General features: G+C 39.3%; 1 protein-coding gene across 3 annotated transcripts in view; it reads right to left on the bottom strand.

The window, feature by feature from the left end:
- The window catches only part of LOC129761775 (serine/threonine-protein kinase LATS1), a 315,887-nt gene that overhangs the window by 240,026 nt on the left and 57,898 nt on the right, over positions 1 to 17,963 (bottom strand). For all 3 annotated transcript variants that reach the window (XM_055759536.1, XM_055759534.1, XM_055759537.1), the window contains one exon: positions 13,116 to 13,279. In XM_055759536.1, the coding sequence (XP_055615511.1) occupies positions 13,116 to 13,235 (120 nt within the window). In that variant the 5' untranslated portion in view covers positions 13,236 to 13,279. The remainder of the gene's footprint in view (positions 1 to 13,115; positions 13,280 to 17,963) is intronic.

The raw sequence follows: 17,963 nt of genomic DNA, 5'->3' as shown, positions 1-17,963 counted from the left end.
TTTTCGAAACTTTGAACTTACACCCGGTACAGAAATGAATAACGTAGTCCCTCGCTGGATAAATTTCCTGTCTAATGATATATAACACAACATATAATCACGTGATGGACCAAGCCACGTGATATCAATACCAACGCAGCCACGCCACCCGATCAAAGTCCATAGACGCCACCATCGAAACCGAAATGTCTCATCAGCAGATTTAGTTTATTTAAGCAATCACCTTCGAATAGCTCAGGCATTATGTATACAACCTTGTAGTGATTAAGAAGTGAAATAAAGGTTTTTTTCATTAACCCGTGCATGTTAACGTAATTGGCGCTGTAGCAGTCGGTAACAGTTAGGTAGTGACAGTGTTAAGAACAGTGGAACAGTGAAGAACTAAGAAATCCTTACTAAAGTGGTACCCGCGGCAGCATCAGCAACTAAAAGATTAGATCCGTTGATTCGACGACCCCCCGGCACGTCAACTCACCAGACTGGAACCTAGGACCCCACGTAAGTGATTTATTCGCTCATACTATAGATAAAAGTGATAATTTACGAAAATACTGATTTGGCACTACCAGATAGACCGATCAGAGTGTTATTTTTTTAATCACTTTGCCTCCCGCTCAACGAGCCAGAAGCAGAAGCGAATAAGTAATTTTTTGCACATTCCCCCCTTTTGAGAACGACGCGCTCCAAGTAGACGTCCATTCTCACCTCTCCACAAGCAAAACGATTCGAACAGCAGGTGCGCATCAGGTTTCGTTCGCACAAGGCTAAACGCCGCAACGACAGCCGAGTACCGCTGAACAATCATCTTTATGCCTAAAGTGACAAGCGGTACAGCTCTAAAAAGGCACGGAAGCAATTGAAATTTGCCATCCAAATTACTGATCTATCCGAGACAGAGGAAAGTGTCGATTCGGATACATCAGGTGATTTTTCACACGTCCCTTTAAAGGACAATAAACAAATACCTGACCTATCAGGTTCAATAATAACTGAAACTAAAGAAATGGAGGAAATTGCCACACAACTTCGTGCTATTAATCAACAGATGGCACTCATTAGTGAGCGCCAGCAACAACAGAAAAATACTTTACAGCTGCTAAACCAGCAAACTGAACAAGTCGCAACACACGAACAAGCACCAAATGTGCAAATTCAACATGAAATTCAAAATCAAGTCCAGTACAGAGTGGAAGATTTATTCCGTATTCCAGATCCGATAAAATCCCTCCCTGCATTTGATGGGAACAAAAAGCAATTGACGGCATGGTTAACCACTGCTGAAGAAACGTTAGAAATATTCAAAGGAAGAGTGAACGATCAACTCTTTAAAATGTACATAACAGCCATAACAAATAAAATCGAAGGAAGGGCTAAGGATATTCTCTGTTTAGCAGGGAATCCAAAAGAATTCGATTCAATTAAAGACATCTTGACGAATGCTTTAGGCGATCGCCAGGAGTTGTCGACATATAAGGTCCAATTGTGGCAGCACAAAATGACGGATGGCAGGAGCATCCCTAAAGATTATCAACGTAGTAAAGAATTGATACAAAATATAAAAAGTATACAAATATATAAAATTGATACAAAATATAAAATTGATATAAAAGTAAAAAGCAGAAAGAAGTTTACAAAAATAATTGGAACGCTATCAACTATTTTATTGACGAGGACGGCCTCGCCGCTTTCATATCTGGGCTAAAAGGCCCATAATTCGGTCACGCTCAAGCAGCTCGATCCAAGGACATAGAGAATGCGTATGCATTCCTATGCAAATTTAAATCCCAAGAAATAGTGGAAAACAGTCTTGGTGAAAAGTACCAAAAACCAACAAAACACCACATAAATTTGAAGTTCCAAATATTCAAAAACCCACATTTTCACCGAAAAACGAAGGTGAAATTTCAAAACAATTTCAGACCAAACAAAACTACAGCACACCAATGGATGTTGACCCATCCTTGAGAAGTCGACTAACATCGAACAAAAAATTAATCAACAATACGGAAATGGAATCAAAGGGTAACGATTCATCCGACGAAGAAGATATTAATGAAGGAAATTAAAATTTTTACGGAACAAATGAAACATAGAAAAAAACCAAATTTCCTACCCTAGCTTTTAATCGAAGATATTTCTAGAAACAAGAAAGTACGCCTGCTTATCGACACAGGAGCAAACAAAAACATTATCAGGGAAGGAATAATACCAACAGTAGAAAATACCAGCACAACAAAAATAAAAAAAACATTTTTGGAACACATACTATAGACAAAAAATGTAAACTCAAACTCTTAGGCCCAAACATACCAGCACAAACTTACTTCATATTAACATTCCATGAGTTCTTTGATGGAATCATATGTTCTGAATTTATGTCCAAAACGAATACATTTATAGATTATAAAACCTGTACATTTTGCATTAACGGAATCAAGACTCGCTTTAAGAAATATATCCCCTCAAATCAATATTACTATCATACAATCACAGTCGAAACTGACAGAGACGGCGATTGGTTCGTTCCAAGATACCAATTTTTTTCTAAAAATACGCTAGTTCAACCAGGATTACATTCGTCTCGAAACAATAAAACCACTATAAAAATACTTTCTAAAAACAAAGAACCGCTTGTCGTACCAGAATTGAAGTTAACAGTAAACAACTTTGAAACACTTTGTCCGATTCCCACTACTTCAAAAGATACACCCGATATAGACATTATACACAAATTAATACGGACACAGCATTTATCAAACTACGAGAAAAACAAACTTATCGAAACAATATTTGATAATCATCAAGTCTTGAGCTTGAGCTTGAGCTTGGGTAGACTGTACAATTCGTAGTTGCTCTCCGTGATTGACCTGAACCAACCAAATTGCACACAGAACACTCAGAATGACGCTTGGGACTAGCAAATCATTCTCGTTGTGCAATTTTCGGTGATTCGAGCTTTAAATGGTCAATAACGACGCCGGCCACGTCCTTACAGTCACCAGGGGAAGGGAAGGAATGTTAGTATGATATTCGCCGCCCGAAGGCCAGAAGGGTCGCCTCTATAGCGTGGTTCCCTAGCGTTTATCATGGGAGGGATAGTTGTTAGTGGGGAGAGGTAAGAATCAGGATTCACTGAGGTAAGTGATGTGATTATGTGAAAGCGAACAATCGACGGAACGAGAAAATGAAATTTCGAAAATCCTATGTGTCTCAACGCGCGGCAGAAATTATCTCTAGGTATCCTGAGAAGGAAAACCTGCAAAATTGATTGGACCGACTATATATTCTATTGCACGTATTTTTTATTGAAATCCAATCGTGACGGCGGAGAGTTTTGTTTGGGAAACCTGAGAAGGTAACCGAGAGAACAGCTCCAAAACTAATAATTCTAAATTCATCACGCGTCTTCTTTATCGACCTCCAAACCCGACGATGAAGAGTTGTCTTTGGGAAACCTGAGAAGGTAACCGAAGTCACGAGTACTATTTATAGAACTCCAATAACGATGGCGGAAAACTGTAGATTACAAATATTATTTCCTGAAGCTGAAATTTGTAGTCTCAAACTTCAGATTGAAAATTTAAATATCGAATTCCGAATACCAAGTCTAAAATACTCAATTTCGAATTTTCAATCCTTTAAATTTTATATTTCAAGCCTATGTTTTAATTATAAATTTAATTAAAAAAAATTAATTTAATAAATTATAAAATTTGTTATTTTCAAGTTCTGATTCCGAAATTTCATTATCTCACATTCTATTCTTGCCCATCTTGCATTGTGCTCCCCAAGGGTTCGGCAAGTGAGCCAGCAGCTACCACATTTACACACATTTTCTATCTCACTCTCATTCTCAAATAGTTCCCTCTCCGGAAAAGCTGCCAGTCCTTCCTAAAGAGAATCACATTCATTAATTCTAATTAGATTCCTGATGGAGCTGAAGAAGAGATGAAAAACAGAGAGACACTGGTGCTATTCGATTATAAGCTCTGAAGAAGTTAAGTAGGATTAATGTATGGATATAAAAAGAAGTAATATTATACAAAGAGTAATAAAGAACTTAGCTGGGATCGTTGTCAACTGATCATTCCTGCAATCCACCCTATAGTGATACCTGGACTACCGAACACACAGGCACATACTTCGCCCTAGCAATGATGAAAAAAAAGAACACACACACATACACACAAATGGAAACAGTGCGATAAAGCCAAACGAAATCTTCGCGTCTTCGCATCACAAACAATTGCTTTATTCGGAGATCATTAACTTTTAACTGCTTCAGTGAATCCTAAACACACTCGCGAATTTATGGCCAACCGCTAGAATCATACTCAACGATCAGCAGAGAAAAACGCGTTCGAACATGTCTGACGAAGCTAGAAGAACCAAACGAGGAGCGAAGAAAAAATGCGTCTTTTCCCGACGACTGCCCGAACGAATCCAATATTTGATAATCATCAAGTCTTACTTAAAAACGACGAAAAACTTACTTCCACGACTGCGATTAAGCTTAAAATACTAACGACGACACAGTTTATAACATATTTATAACAAAACATACCGGTAACCACATCATTTTAAGCAAGATGTCGAATCTCAAGTTCGAGAAATGCTACAAAGCGGAATAATCACACCTTCAAGAAGCCCATATTCCTCACCAATTTGGGTTGTACCCAAGAAGATGGATGCTTCGGTCAAACGAAAAATTAGAGTAGTCATTGACTACAGAAAATTAAACGATAAAACAATCAATGACAAATTTCCGATGCCAGAAATCGAGGATATTCTCGATAATCTAGGCAAATCCCAATATTTCACCACGTTAGACCTAAAATCAGGATTCCATCAGATCGAAATGGATCCTAAAAATCAGTCAAAAACAGCTTTTTCTACTAGCCAAGTGCGAGTTTACGATTTTATTATGATATTATTATCATCGGACACAGTCTAGAAAAACACTTGGAAAACATTTCGAAAATACTCCAACGACAAACAAATCAACATCATTCCTCGTCGATTATTTGCAAGAGACGGACACACATTGTCCGTCCTCCACTACAATATCGAAGTTGGAAAGTTTTTTTTCCCCCTGCGCCAAAGTGATTGTTGGTTGTTGTTTTTTTTTTCTTTCGCCCATTGGTGACAAGTTAAGTGCCAACGCATCCGGAACAGCGAGGAAGCAGCACCTCTCCAGCGACGCTGGACCGGTGTTCTGTGAATTGGTTCCATTGAGCGTCACATTTGTATCTTCACCAAACATCAAACAGAGAGATACAATAGAATAGTTTTTGCCGTCTCGCTATTGTGCTTATACCGTAGCGTGCAGCGTTGTATAGCTCCCTGAATAGGGTTGTTCAAGTTGTTCGAACTCATCAGACTAAATTTTTTTTTATTGAGTTTTATTTTTATTTATTTATTTTTTTTTTACGAAATTATTGTTTTTTTTTTCAAGAAGATTTTTGATTTGAGCTAGTTTTTAGTTTAAGTTAGTTTTTAGTCTAAGTTAGTTTTAAGTTGAGTTTTTGCGCGAGTGTGTGCGTGTGAGTTGTGTGTGTGCGTGCGAGTTTTTTTTTCGTTTTCATAGGCGGTTGCGCACCGTCTGCGCAACCGTTATGACATCTGCTGATGTCAATGTTGCGCGGACGCGTTATTATCAACAGTCCTCGAAGGCACCATGGGTTGTTTTCTTTCGGCCCAAGGAAAAAGCTTTGAGAACTCTTGATATTTCAAGAGATTTGCTGCGTAATTATAAGGGCGTCTCGATACATAAAGAGAGACCGGGCAAACTGCGTGTAGAAGCACCGACTTTTGATGTGGTCAACAAGATTGTTGACCACGAAGTTTTTAACAGGGAGTATCACATCTACATCCCTTCTCGAGAAGTGGAGATAGAAGGCGTAGTAACCGACGCGAGTCTGAGTGTCGATGAACTAAAAAAAGCGTCGGGTTCCTTCAAAAAACTCGATGATTGGAGATCTTGTAAAGATCCTGGATGTTAGAAATCTGCATTCAGCATCTTTGGAAGAAAATAAAAAAGTTTATAAGCCCTTGCACTCTATTCGAGTTACTTTCGCAGGTTCTGTTCTCCCAAACTATGTGAAAGTAGAAAATGTTTTTTTTCCCAGTGTTTGTACCGCGGGTTTATAATTGTACCAAATGTAAAAAGTTGGGACACTCGGTTAGCCACTGCGGCAACAAATTTCGTTGCGGCAAATGTGGCGATAAACATAGTGAGGATTCTTGCACTCAAACAGTGGAAAAATGTATTCACTGTGGCGAGAATCCTCACCCTCTACAAGAGTGCCCAAGGTACAAACAGCACTCCGATAAAGTGAAGCGTTCTATCGCTGGACGCTCCAAGCGGACTTATGCTGAAATGCTAAAGACCGCATCAGCCGCTCAAAATGAAAACCAATTTTCGGTTTTGTCATCTCAAGAATCGGATTCTGATTCTGATGAGGGTCATACTTCGGTTGCACCAGAATCTTCAATAAAGGATGAATCATCAAAAAGAAAGCTCTCTTCACCAATGGTGCACCGTAAGAAAGCTAAAATGACCCTCGGAAGATTGTCTAATTCCAAGGGTAATAGTAGCAAAAAAACGAATCCGAAGGCTCCTTCTCAGCCAGTTCCTGGTTGCAGCAAGGATTTTACGTCATTACCCAGAGAAGAGAGAAATAAAAACGCTGCTCCTCGATCTTCTCGTAGAAAATTCGCGTCTAATCGAGGATTGATAGCTTTTTCGGACATTGTGGACTTCATACTAAACACGTTCAAAATTCAAGACCCCCTCAGAAGTCTTATTTCTGCCTTGCTTCCATCTTTAAAGTCTTATCTTAAGCAATTGACTGCTTCATGGCCCCTCCTTGCATCAATCATATCTTTCGATGGATATTTCATCTAACGTAGTAGAAGATATAATCAATGTGCTACAATGGAACTGCCGCAGTCTAGTGCCTAAACTAGACTCGTTCAAATTTTTACTTCAAAATTATGATTGTGATATATTCGCTCTTTCTGAAACATGGCTTTCTTCTGACACAGAACTCAACTTCCACGATTTTAATATTATTCGCCTGGATAGAGATGATTCCTATGGAGGAGTACTTTTAGGGATCAAAAAGTGCTACTCTTTCTATAAAAATCCTCTCCCAGCTCTATCAGACGTCGAAATCGTCGCTTGTCAAATAACTGCAATAAATAAAGAACTCTGCATAGCTTCAGTATACGTTCCCCCGAATACTTCCATTAGCCGTAGTCAACTTTGGAATCTAATTTCGATTCTCTCAACCCCAGTTCTAATTTTGGGTGACATGAACTCCCATGGTACTGGGTGGGGCGATCTTTATGATGACGCTAGGGCGGCTATTTTTTACGATTTATGTGACGATTTCAACTTGACTATCTTGAACACTGGTGAAGTGACACGAATTGCAAAACCTCCGGCTCGGGAAAGCCGACTCGATCTATCTTTGTGCTCAAACTCGCTATCATTAGATTGTCAGTGGAAGGTCATCAATGATCCCCATGGTAGCGATCACTTGCCAATCAATATATCAATCAAGTGTAGCCCGCAATCCACTGAACCATCTCGAGTTCCATTTGATCTAACAAGGAACATCGACTGGCAAAAATTTGCAACGGCGGTAACAATCGGTGTCGAATCAATAGATATACTTCCACCATTGGAAGAATATCGATTCTTCGTCGATTTATTGTATAAAAGCTCACTGGAAGCACAAAAAAGAAAAGTTCCAAGTGCTTCATTTAAAAGAAAACCTGCCACTCCTGGCTGGGACGATGAATGCACACAATTGTATTTGAAAAAATCTGAAGCTTTCAAAGCTTTTCGCAGACATGGAACATCCACACACTTCGAGGAATATTCAAAGCTTGAAATACAGCTGAAACAATTAGTTAAAGCAAAAAAAAAACGCGGTTACTGGCGCAATTTCATCGAAGGTCTCGTGAAACCTCAATACGCACCTTGTGGAGGGTAGCTCGAAATATGCGTAACCGCTCATCTACCAACGAGAGTGAAGAATACTCCAACCGATGAATATTCGATTTCGCTAAAAAGGTCTGTCCAGACTCAGTTCCAGCCCAACATATTCTTCGAGAAACGTCTCCGAGCGGTGGACCTCTGGACAGACCATTCTCAATGCTGGAATTTTCTATGGCTCTTCTTTCATCGAACAACTCTTCACCCGGAAGCGATATGATTAAATTCGTTCTTCTAAAAAATCTTCCCCATATCGCGAAAAGACGCTTGCTAGACTTATTCAATACCCTACTAGAAAACAATATTGTGCCACCCGAATGGAGACAGGTAAAAGTGATAGCAATTCAAAAGCCTGGCAAACCAGCGTCTGACCATAACTCATACCGTCCGATTGCTATGCTCTCGTGCATTAGAAAATTGCTGGAGAAAATGATCCTTCGAAGACTCGATCAATGGATCGAGACAAATAAATTGCTATCAAGTACACAATTTGGGTTTCGCAAGAGCAAAGGAACAAACGATTGTCTAGCGTTGCTTTCTACAGATATTCAACTGGCCTTTGTGCACAAGGAGCAACTGGCTTCAGTATTCTTGGATATTAAGGGAGTTTTTGATTCAGTTTCCATAGAAATTCTGTCAGACAATCTGAACAGATGTGGACTTCCTGGAATTTTGAATAACTTCTTGTACAATTTGTTGTCAGAAAAGCAAATGAACTTCACCCTCGGACAGCTGACAACTTCCAGAAATAGTTATATGGGTCTACCCCAAGGCTCATGTCTCAGCCCCCTTCTTTAAAATTTTTATGCTAAGACAACTTGCAGATGATGGTGTGGTTTCCGTCAGCGGTCCCCATACCGAAAACTTACAAAGACCATTGCAAAATTCCCTAGATAACTTGTCTTATTGGGCAAGGAACTTAGGGATAGAATTCTCGCCGCAGAAAACAGAACTGGTAGTGTTTACTCGAAAGCGGTCCCAGCCCAATTGCCACTTAAGCTTTTGGGCAGAAACATTACCCAATCATTGACCTTCAAGTACCTTGGTGTCTGGTTTGATTCAAAATGCACTTGGAATACCCACATTACGTATTTGAAGCAAAAATGTCAAAAAAGAGTCAACTTTCTCCGCTCGATTTGCGGCACGTGGTGGGGAGCTCATCCGGGAGATCTCATAACGCTTTATAAAACAACTATTCTATCTATTCTGGAGTATGGCTCTTTCTGCTTTCTCTCAGCAGCTAAAAGTCACCTTCTAAAATTGGAACGAATTCAACATCATTGTCTGCGTATAGCTCTCGGCTGTATGCACTCAACGCATAACATGAGTCTCGAGGTTCTGGCAGGAGTAACTCCTCTACAGAACCGATTCTGGGAACTTTCTCTCAGAATACTGGTGAAATGCGGTGTCACGAACACACTTGTGATTGAAAACTTTGAAAAAATGCTTCATCTAAATATACAATCTCGGTTTATGAGAATTTATCATCACTATATTACATCAGATATTTGTCTTCCATCGTTTACTCCAGACCGGGCTCACTTCACCATCAGCAGTTCCTCAATTGAATACGATCTGTCGATGAAACAAGCAATACTTGGGATTTCAGATCAGCTTCTACCAACTTTCATTCCCCGTATTTTTAACCGAAAGTACCAAAAAGTCAATTGCATGAAAAGATACTTCACTGATGGGTCTCGCCTCAATGGATCCACTGGCTTCGGTGTTTTCAATGAAAATTTAAGCGCCTTCCGTAAACTGCAGGAACCTTGTTCCGTTTATGTTGCTGAGCTGGCAGCAATCGACTTCGCATTGGGGATGATCTCCAACAAGCCTGCAGACCATTACTTCATTTTCTCGGATAGTCTCAGTTCGCTTGAGGCTCCCCAGTCGATGAAAACTAGTAGGCACCCATCTTATTTCCTCACAAAAGTGAGGCAGCAGATGAGTGCACTGATCGAAAGATCTTATAAGTTAACCTTTGTTTGGGTCCCCTCTCATTGCTCAATTCCTGGCAATGAGAAGGCGGACACTCTCGCAAAGGTGGTGCCCAGGAAGGCGAATTGTTTGATAGACAGATTTCATACGATGAATGTTTCCAATTACTGCGTCAGAGTTCCCTCTTGAGTTGGCAAACCGATTGGGACACTGGAAGTCTTGGGCGGTGGTTATATTCAATTATTCCAAAGGTTTCTTCGAGAGCGTGGTTCAAAGGTTTGGACGTAAGTCGTGACTTCATTCGTGTAATGAGTAGATTTATGTCCAACCACTACTCGCTAGATGTGCATCTCCACAGAATAAATCTTGTTCAAAGCAACGTCTGTCGGTGTGGAAACGGTTACGATGACATCGATCACGCAGTTTGGCAATGTACGGATAATTACGCAGCCAGAGAGTACCTTTTGAATGCCCTTGAGGTCCAAGGAAGACAACCCTATGTTCCTGTTAGAGACGTGTTGGGAACTCACGACATTCTTCCAAAAATGGAAGTAAAAGTGACGAACCAGTCGAAATGTGTTGAAAATCACTATAATAAAGAGAAAAAAAAACCGATCAATTACTATAGAAACCAATTAATATTCCGACAGTCAAGACTCTCGACATAGAAGCATCAGGATCATCATTCCCGAATTATAGACGAACAACAATAAGCATGAATGACTACGACGAAAACTCTATTACAGAATTCATAAAAAAAATACCATAACGGGAAGCAAACCGCAATTTTAGCTCCAGAAAATCTAATTAATCTTATCCAGCTATCTTACAAAAATCATTTTAGCATATCAAGTCGAAGACGTCAGAACCGAAGAAAGGCAAAATCTACTGATCACAAAAGAGCACACCGCGGAATAACGGAGGTGGAAAGTCAACTTAAACGAGCATACTTCTTCCCAAAGATACACAACAAGATCAAGGCAGCAATCAACGCATGTGTAATCTGCAATACCCATAAATACGAAAGGAGGCCATATGATATCAAATTATCCCCGAGACCATCGACCGAAAAGCCAATGGAGAGAGTTCATATGGACATTTTTTCTATAAATTCCTATAATTTTCTATCAATGGTTGATTCTTTTTCCTAATTCGCGCAAATAATTCCAATTGAAACCAAAAACCTTATTGATGTAAAAAACGCACTTTCAAATTTCTTTAGTAATTTCGGTACACCAATCGTAACGGATCACGAAACAACTTTCAGATCCATTCAATTAAAAAACTTGTTGAATAACCTAGGAACATCTCTTACCTACGCCTCATCCTCAGAAAGTAATGGGCAAGTTGAAAAGACACATTCAATCATTATAGAAATTTACAATACAAATAAACATAAACTTAGAGATATGAACACACCAACACTAATTGCACTTTCTATCTCATTATATAATTCCAGCGTACATTCAACAACAGAATATACCCCGAACGAAATCTTGTTCAACCAAAGAAATGTAGTAAAATTTCTAGTACAGCTAACGAAATTTTCACGAAAACTAAAATAAACATAGAGAAATCAAGACAGAAACAGATGAAAAGCAATAACAAAAAAGAAGATCCACCCAACATTATTGAAGGACAGAAAGTTTTTGTAAAACCAAATCTAAGAAAAAAAATAGATCCCAGATCAGTTCAAACCAAAGCTTACCAAATCACTGAAAAAACATTTTAAACCTGTAGGAAAATCAAACGACAAAAGAACAAAATAAAGAGAATCAAAGACAACCAACCATGTATAAATTAATTCTATCAGTTTTATTTTGTATGTTTCTACAAAAACATTTCCAACATTTAGAAATTAAAAATCTTAATCAGGATCCAATATTACTATTACATTTGAAACACTGTTATATACAAACCGGTATTATAAACATTGTACACCCAATAAATTTAACAATTCTGGAAGAAAACGCTTTTAGAAATTTCAAGAAGAATAGATAGATCTTCACCCATATCAGATCTAATCATATGTAAAAGCAAACAGATGATAGCCTAATTCAACTGAAACTTATTCAAAGTAGAAGACAGAAACGATGGGACAGCATTGGTACAGCCTGGAAATGCAGGGAATGCAGGAAGCCCCGACGCGGAAAACTTGCGCCTCACCAATAGCAGCCTAAATGACCTAATCGACCAATCAAATTAGCAACTCAAAGTGAACCACGTAATTAACGAGAGAATTACAGCAATAACGAACAACATCAATCGACTAATCGATCATCATACTTCAATCAACACCATACTACTGAAAGAGATGGATGCAATCACATTATTACTATCCCTGGATAGTTCAATTTATTAGTTCGAATTGCGGACCGCATATTCGAATATTAACAGGAAACTTCCTCCTAAATTTCGAAAAATGTAGCATCCAAATTGAAAACGAGATCTTCGTTTCCGAGGAGATTATCAGCAACACAAAACAATTAATTGGAATATTCCCAGGACTATCACTAAATAAGTACATAATCAACAAACAAAACTTCTCGACTTTAACCTGGCAAACGATGAATAATCGGCATTGAATTGAACATATTGTATTACAGCAATTCGAACATAGAAGATGGTTTTACGGAATACTCGGAAGCTTCTCAATCACCACTTTCATCATTATAACAATAGCGATTATCTGTTTTCGCAGGAAAAAAGTTGTATTTACAGTTCGTTATCCCCATTCGAACAAAAAGTCAAAATGAAGAAACTAGGAAAATCTCAACAATTGGCCGAGGACGTCCAATCTTACCCCCCGGACCATCATCAATCATCAACCACGCCACCCGATCAAAGTCCATAGACGCCACCATCGCAGATTTAGTTTATTTAAGCAATCACCTTTGAATAACTCAGGCATTATGTATACAACCTTGTAGTGATTAAGAAGTGAAATAAATGTTTTTTTTTTCATTAACCCGTGCATGTTAACGTATTTATATGTCGCAATGACGATTTTGAGTAATATGCGTTTGAAAACTCTTAATGAATCATTACATCTTTCGTAGAGTGACCTCTCCTGTATAGAAATCAAAGACATAGTCCAACGTCAAAATTAAAAAAAAACAAATTTCTCCTACAAATTAAATACTATTGCCTTAGAATATTCAGCGAAACCCACCTGCTGGAATCCATGTCCTGCTTCATAAGATTTCAAGTCGTTCTTAATTTTCTCTAGAGCTGCTGCATTGTATGCTGGATTCCTCGATGCGGAAGGGATGTTCCCGCCTTTCGGATTCATTTCCTCACAATGTTTTCATATCAACTGTAATTGGTTCAGATTGACTGCAAGAAAATTGGAAACAAATGAACGTGAAAGAATTGCAATTAGTACGATGGAAATTCAGTCATAAAATAACACCAAGAATATTCGTTCTTAATTATTCAGAATAGGTAATACAGAGCGGATCTAATTATTAGGCTGTCAAAAAAGTCCTGCGGTATTTTTTTTGAATTTTCATTTGTTCATAAAATTAGTTACAATCATCTGTTTTAAGTCAAATATGCGCCGTTTTGTTCGATGACTTGTTCCCAACGAGATGCCAACTTCATAATACCCCTGTTATAGAGGCTCGCTTCCTTATTGGCAAAAAACTCGGATAGCCAATTTTCACAGGCCTCTATTGTGGCTAACTTCTGACTACCTAGCTCGTTCGCCATGGACAAAAACAGGTGGTAGTCACTTGGTGCAAGATCCGGACTATACGGCGGATGCAAAAGAACCTCCCATCCGAGCTCCCGGAGCTTCTGGCGCGTCACCAAAGAAGTGTGTGGCCTGGCGTTGTCCTGATAGAAGACAATACGGCCTCTGTTTATCAAAGATGGCCTCTTCTTCATGAGTGCTACCTTCAAGCGGTCCAGTTGTTGACAGTACAGGTCCGAATTGAGCGTTTGGCCATAGGGAAGCAGCTCATAATAGATTATTCCTTGACAATCCCACCAAACACACAGCAGAACCTTCCTGGCCGTTAATGAGGGCTTGGCCACCGTCTGAGCCGCTTCAGCGGGCTTCGACCACGACCGTTTGCGCTTCACGTTGTCGTAAGTGACCCACTTTTCATCGCCAGTCACCATCCGCTTCAGAAACGGGTCGATTTTGTTGCGATTCAGCAGCGATTCACATGCGTCGATACGGTCAAAGATGTTTTTTTGTGTCAACGTGTGTGGGACCCATACATCGTACATCGATACCCATACAGCTTCTTTGTGAATCCAAGCTTCTTCAAATGGTTAATTACGGTTTGATGACTTATCCCCAGCTCTTGGCCGATGCTACGGCTGCTACTATGCCGGTCTTTCTCGGCTAATTCAGCGATTTTGTTGCAATTTTCGACGACAGGCCTTCCGGAGCGTGGCGCATCTTCGACGACCTCTACACCAGAACGAAAACGTTGAAACCATCGTTGTGCGGTGGAAATGGAAACTGTATCGGGTCCATAAACTGCACAAATTTTACTGGCAGCTTGAGATGCATTTTTGCCTTTGTCATAGTAGTACTGTAAAATATATCGGATTTTCTCTTTATTTTGCTCGATATTTGCGACACTATCACCCTTATTCTCATTTACGACCGTATCCGTATATTCATTCGTCGGATACGATACGTCGTCAAAGAAAAAGCTATCCTCATTTACGGCCGTATTTCTGTGTACTAGATTTGTTTGGGTAAACTTCATTATCGACATTCATGACAGATGTTTTTCATTTTAAACATCGGCATCAACGAAACATCGGTTATGGTGAAATTATGACGATCTTCCAGCTGCTTCGCAGCATTGTTCAAAGCACAAATATAAGCATATTATCCAAATACATTCGACGCTCATATGGAGAAACATTTGGAGTGAGTATTTTCACATTGGTAAAATCTATTGAAAATAAAGAAAACCCATTGTAGAAGGAAGCAATTTCCAATGTGACATGGAATTCGAAACTAAAAGAGTTGGACAAACACAAACGTCTCGAGCATCGCGACTTGTATGCGACACATGTGGATTATCTATCGAGCAGAAATTTGCCCTAGAAACTCACAGGAAGCGACATGAGAATATATGGAGTGAATGTATGGAGTACAATGGAGTACTACACTCGTCTGGAAATGTTTCCCTACGTGAAACAAGTCCACCTAAATGCTTTCCAAGTGAAATGTCGCTATTGCGGGCTTAGCTTCTAGACGAAATAAATATCGAACAATTTGACTTTTAGATTCAAGTATATTTTGTCTGTAACATTTGTTTGCAATCATACAATTCAAAAGACAAATTTCGTATGCGTAATCCGTACAGCTGCTGTTGGACACGGTCATCTTGATCGGGGTGCCATCAGGAATGGGTATTTTACCATTGCTCATTGGGGAACATCCCACCGAGGCGGCACTCATCGAGAGATGATGGTTCCCTTTCAGATGGTTAGTAGACTGTTCCGCCTGATATGTGGATATATTTCGCGAAGCGATGACTTTCTGCACCGGTCGTTTGTTAGGTGTCGAAGTGGTACTGTTGCCGTTATTGTTGGCACCTTCAACAAACGATGGCAAAATGTTTCGAACCTATTATGTCACCACCACTGAGCAGACCTGAAAGACCATTTGCACCTGCAGATGAGAACAGAGGACACATTAGAATGACCAGCTGTACCTGTTCCTGCTGTTGGTGCACTGAAGCTAGTGGTTGTTGTTTTGAATGGTGGTGGTTTCCCACTGAAGCCTGTTTGAATTGAAATGGGCGACCATTTGGGCGAATAGATACCGCCACTATCGTGCGAGTTTTCCTGGGACCAACGCTTACCGTCGAAACCACCATCGCTTGTGTTATATCCAGAATCTTCGTGAGCACGTCTGTTCCGGGTACCGTCCAACAGACTTCTGGAGTATTTTCTCGACGAGAATGCAGACCTCTGTAGGGTAGCGTCCCATCGAGACCACTCTTCGATTTCTCCTCTTTGGCTGCCGTTGTTTCTAGATACTTGAACACGAGACCTCGAACGCAAAGTTAGGGGTAAAAGTTTTACATGAGAATAATTGAGACAGTTTTGAGTCAATATACGAGATGCTAACGCTTGCTGGTGATGAGCGTCAAGAACGGCTTTTCCAAAAAATATTTAGCGATTGCAGTCTCAAAAAATAACAAAACAAAAAGAATGAACATTCGTTTCTGTAATTTACAAACAATCGTCTTATACTAAGAAACATGGTGGGAAAATCTACCACAAATTAATCAATGCAATTTTGCAAAATATAAATCAGACAGTAAGAATTTGTATAAAAATTTCGCTTGCATAAACAATGTGACAATGATGAAACGAAGCACGTTATTATAAAAGATAATAAAATAAAAAAGAACAACCACAAACATGTAAAAATGTGATCACGTGGAACGGTAATATATAGTAGAAAACAGCATTAAATTTGAATGTTGTAAGAGATAACCATTTCTGCAATGGTAAATGCAGCTTCGGTTAAAAAAAAAAAATTAACTTCGGTTAAAACGTTGATGGTAGTTCTGCGGTGTTTGGTTGCGATCGTCTTAGTTCATTAGTTGAACCGAACGACTGATCATACGTATTACGTCTGCTGAACCATTTGCTAAAGTGCGAACCTGGAGAGCTGATGTTTGTTGCTTTATTCGCCTCAAGCAACGAATCAAGCTTTATGGATTCCTCAAAGGTCATATTGTTCATATTCAGGCTAGCTTGCCTCGGTTGCTGATGAAATTTAAGGTAAGAATCATTAAGCTTTTCACCGGTCATTTGATTTTGTCGGGGTGCTAAGAGCTGGCGGTGGTGAGTTAGTATTGGATGAAGCAACACTTTCAATATCATGTTCACGTACGGATGTGTCACTCTAATTCGAGATACTGTTACCACGTTCACCTTGCGCCTGTTCATAGTGATTCATCATAAAACGATATAGGTTTCTCGGATCTTTTACCGGTATTTTTTGCTTTCTCCAATGAAAATGACGAGGTGTTGATTGAGGCATCTTCGTCGAACCCACCAAGTTCGATTGTGTCCAGGCGAGAGGTAGGTCCTGCCGACACCCATTTTGGCACTTCCTCGTTTGCTGTATCTTGGTGTTGTTGTTCATCTGCACTTATGAAGTTTTTTCATAATAACATGCTGATTTCGGTTGGTAAACTCGTAATTGTGACGGAACCTTGGAGCGACGAAAGTTAATTAAGTTGATTAAAGCCAATTAAAATCGTTTTTAGGTCCGGTTTATGTTCATATAGTTTGTCATACCTTCGCTTCTATCAAATCCATAGTCTTTCGAGTTAACTTTGAAACCTTTTGGATTGTAGACTTTTCTCAATTTATCAGGTCCAAATGGCAAAATTTGACACAATATGGTCATCTGCTTCTCCCGGATGGCGGTTGCAGAGCAGGGATTTTCTCAATGCGAACAGCTGATTATTCGTATAGCGGATAGTGCAGGTATACACGGGCTGTATGTCTAATAGTATGATAGCCGGCAATTCGCAATTTAGAATAGGCCAATTTAGTTCCTCTTGCAGAAGATTTTATGCGTTTAACAATTTTGCACAATCAATTTATAAATTTAACACGTTCGATATGAAAACACCTCCTAACTGTCAACGATGTCGATAATGTAGTATACCAATAACTTGATCTAGTACGACTGTAAATTGAAAATACGACGAATGGCTCGTACGTAAACAAGGATGGGATTTGCGTACGTTTCCTATTCGTTCGAAAACTATGATAAGGGTGTTGTAACCTTTTTCAAAGCTTACAAGCTGAGATCACTCGCTTGGTGATAGTTTTGACATCAATGAAAAACAAAATATTGTTTGTAAATATAAATAACCGCACAAGAAGTAATTGAATTATATAAAACAAATTAAATAAAAAAGAAACAGAAACGAATTTCGCAAATCAAATTAAAATTGAATTCAAATTTCTGGCAACCTACTATGAGTTTCGTCGTCACGCAACGTATTCCAAAAAACCG

Source organism: Toxorhynchites rutilus, chromosome 1, assembly GCF_029784135.1.
Source record: "Toxorhynchites rutilus septentrionalis strain SRP chromosome 1, ASM2978413v1, whole genome shotgun sequence".
NCBI lineage: Eukaryota > Metazoa > Arthropoda > Insecta > Diptera > Culicidae > Toxorhynchites > Toxorhynchites rutilus.
The sequence above is the reverse complement of the archived record's forward strand: the minus strand, read 5'-3'. Positions and strand labels throughout refer to the sequence as shown.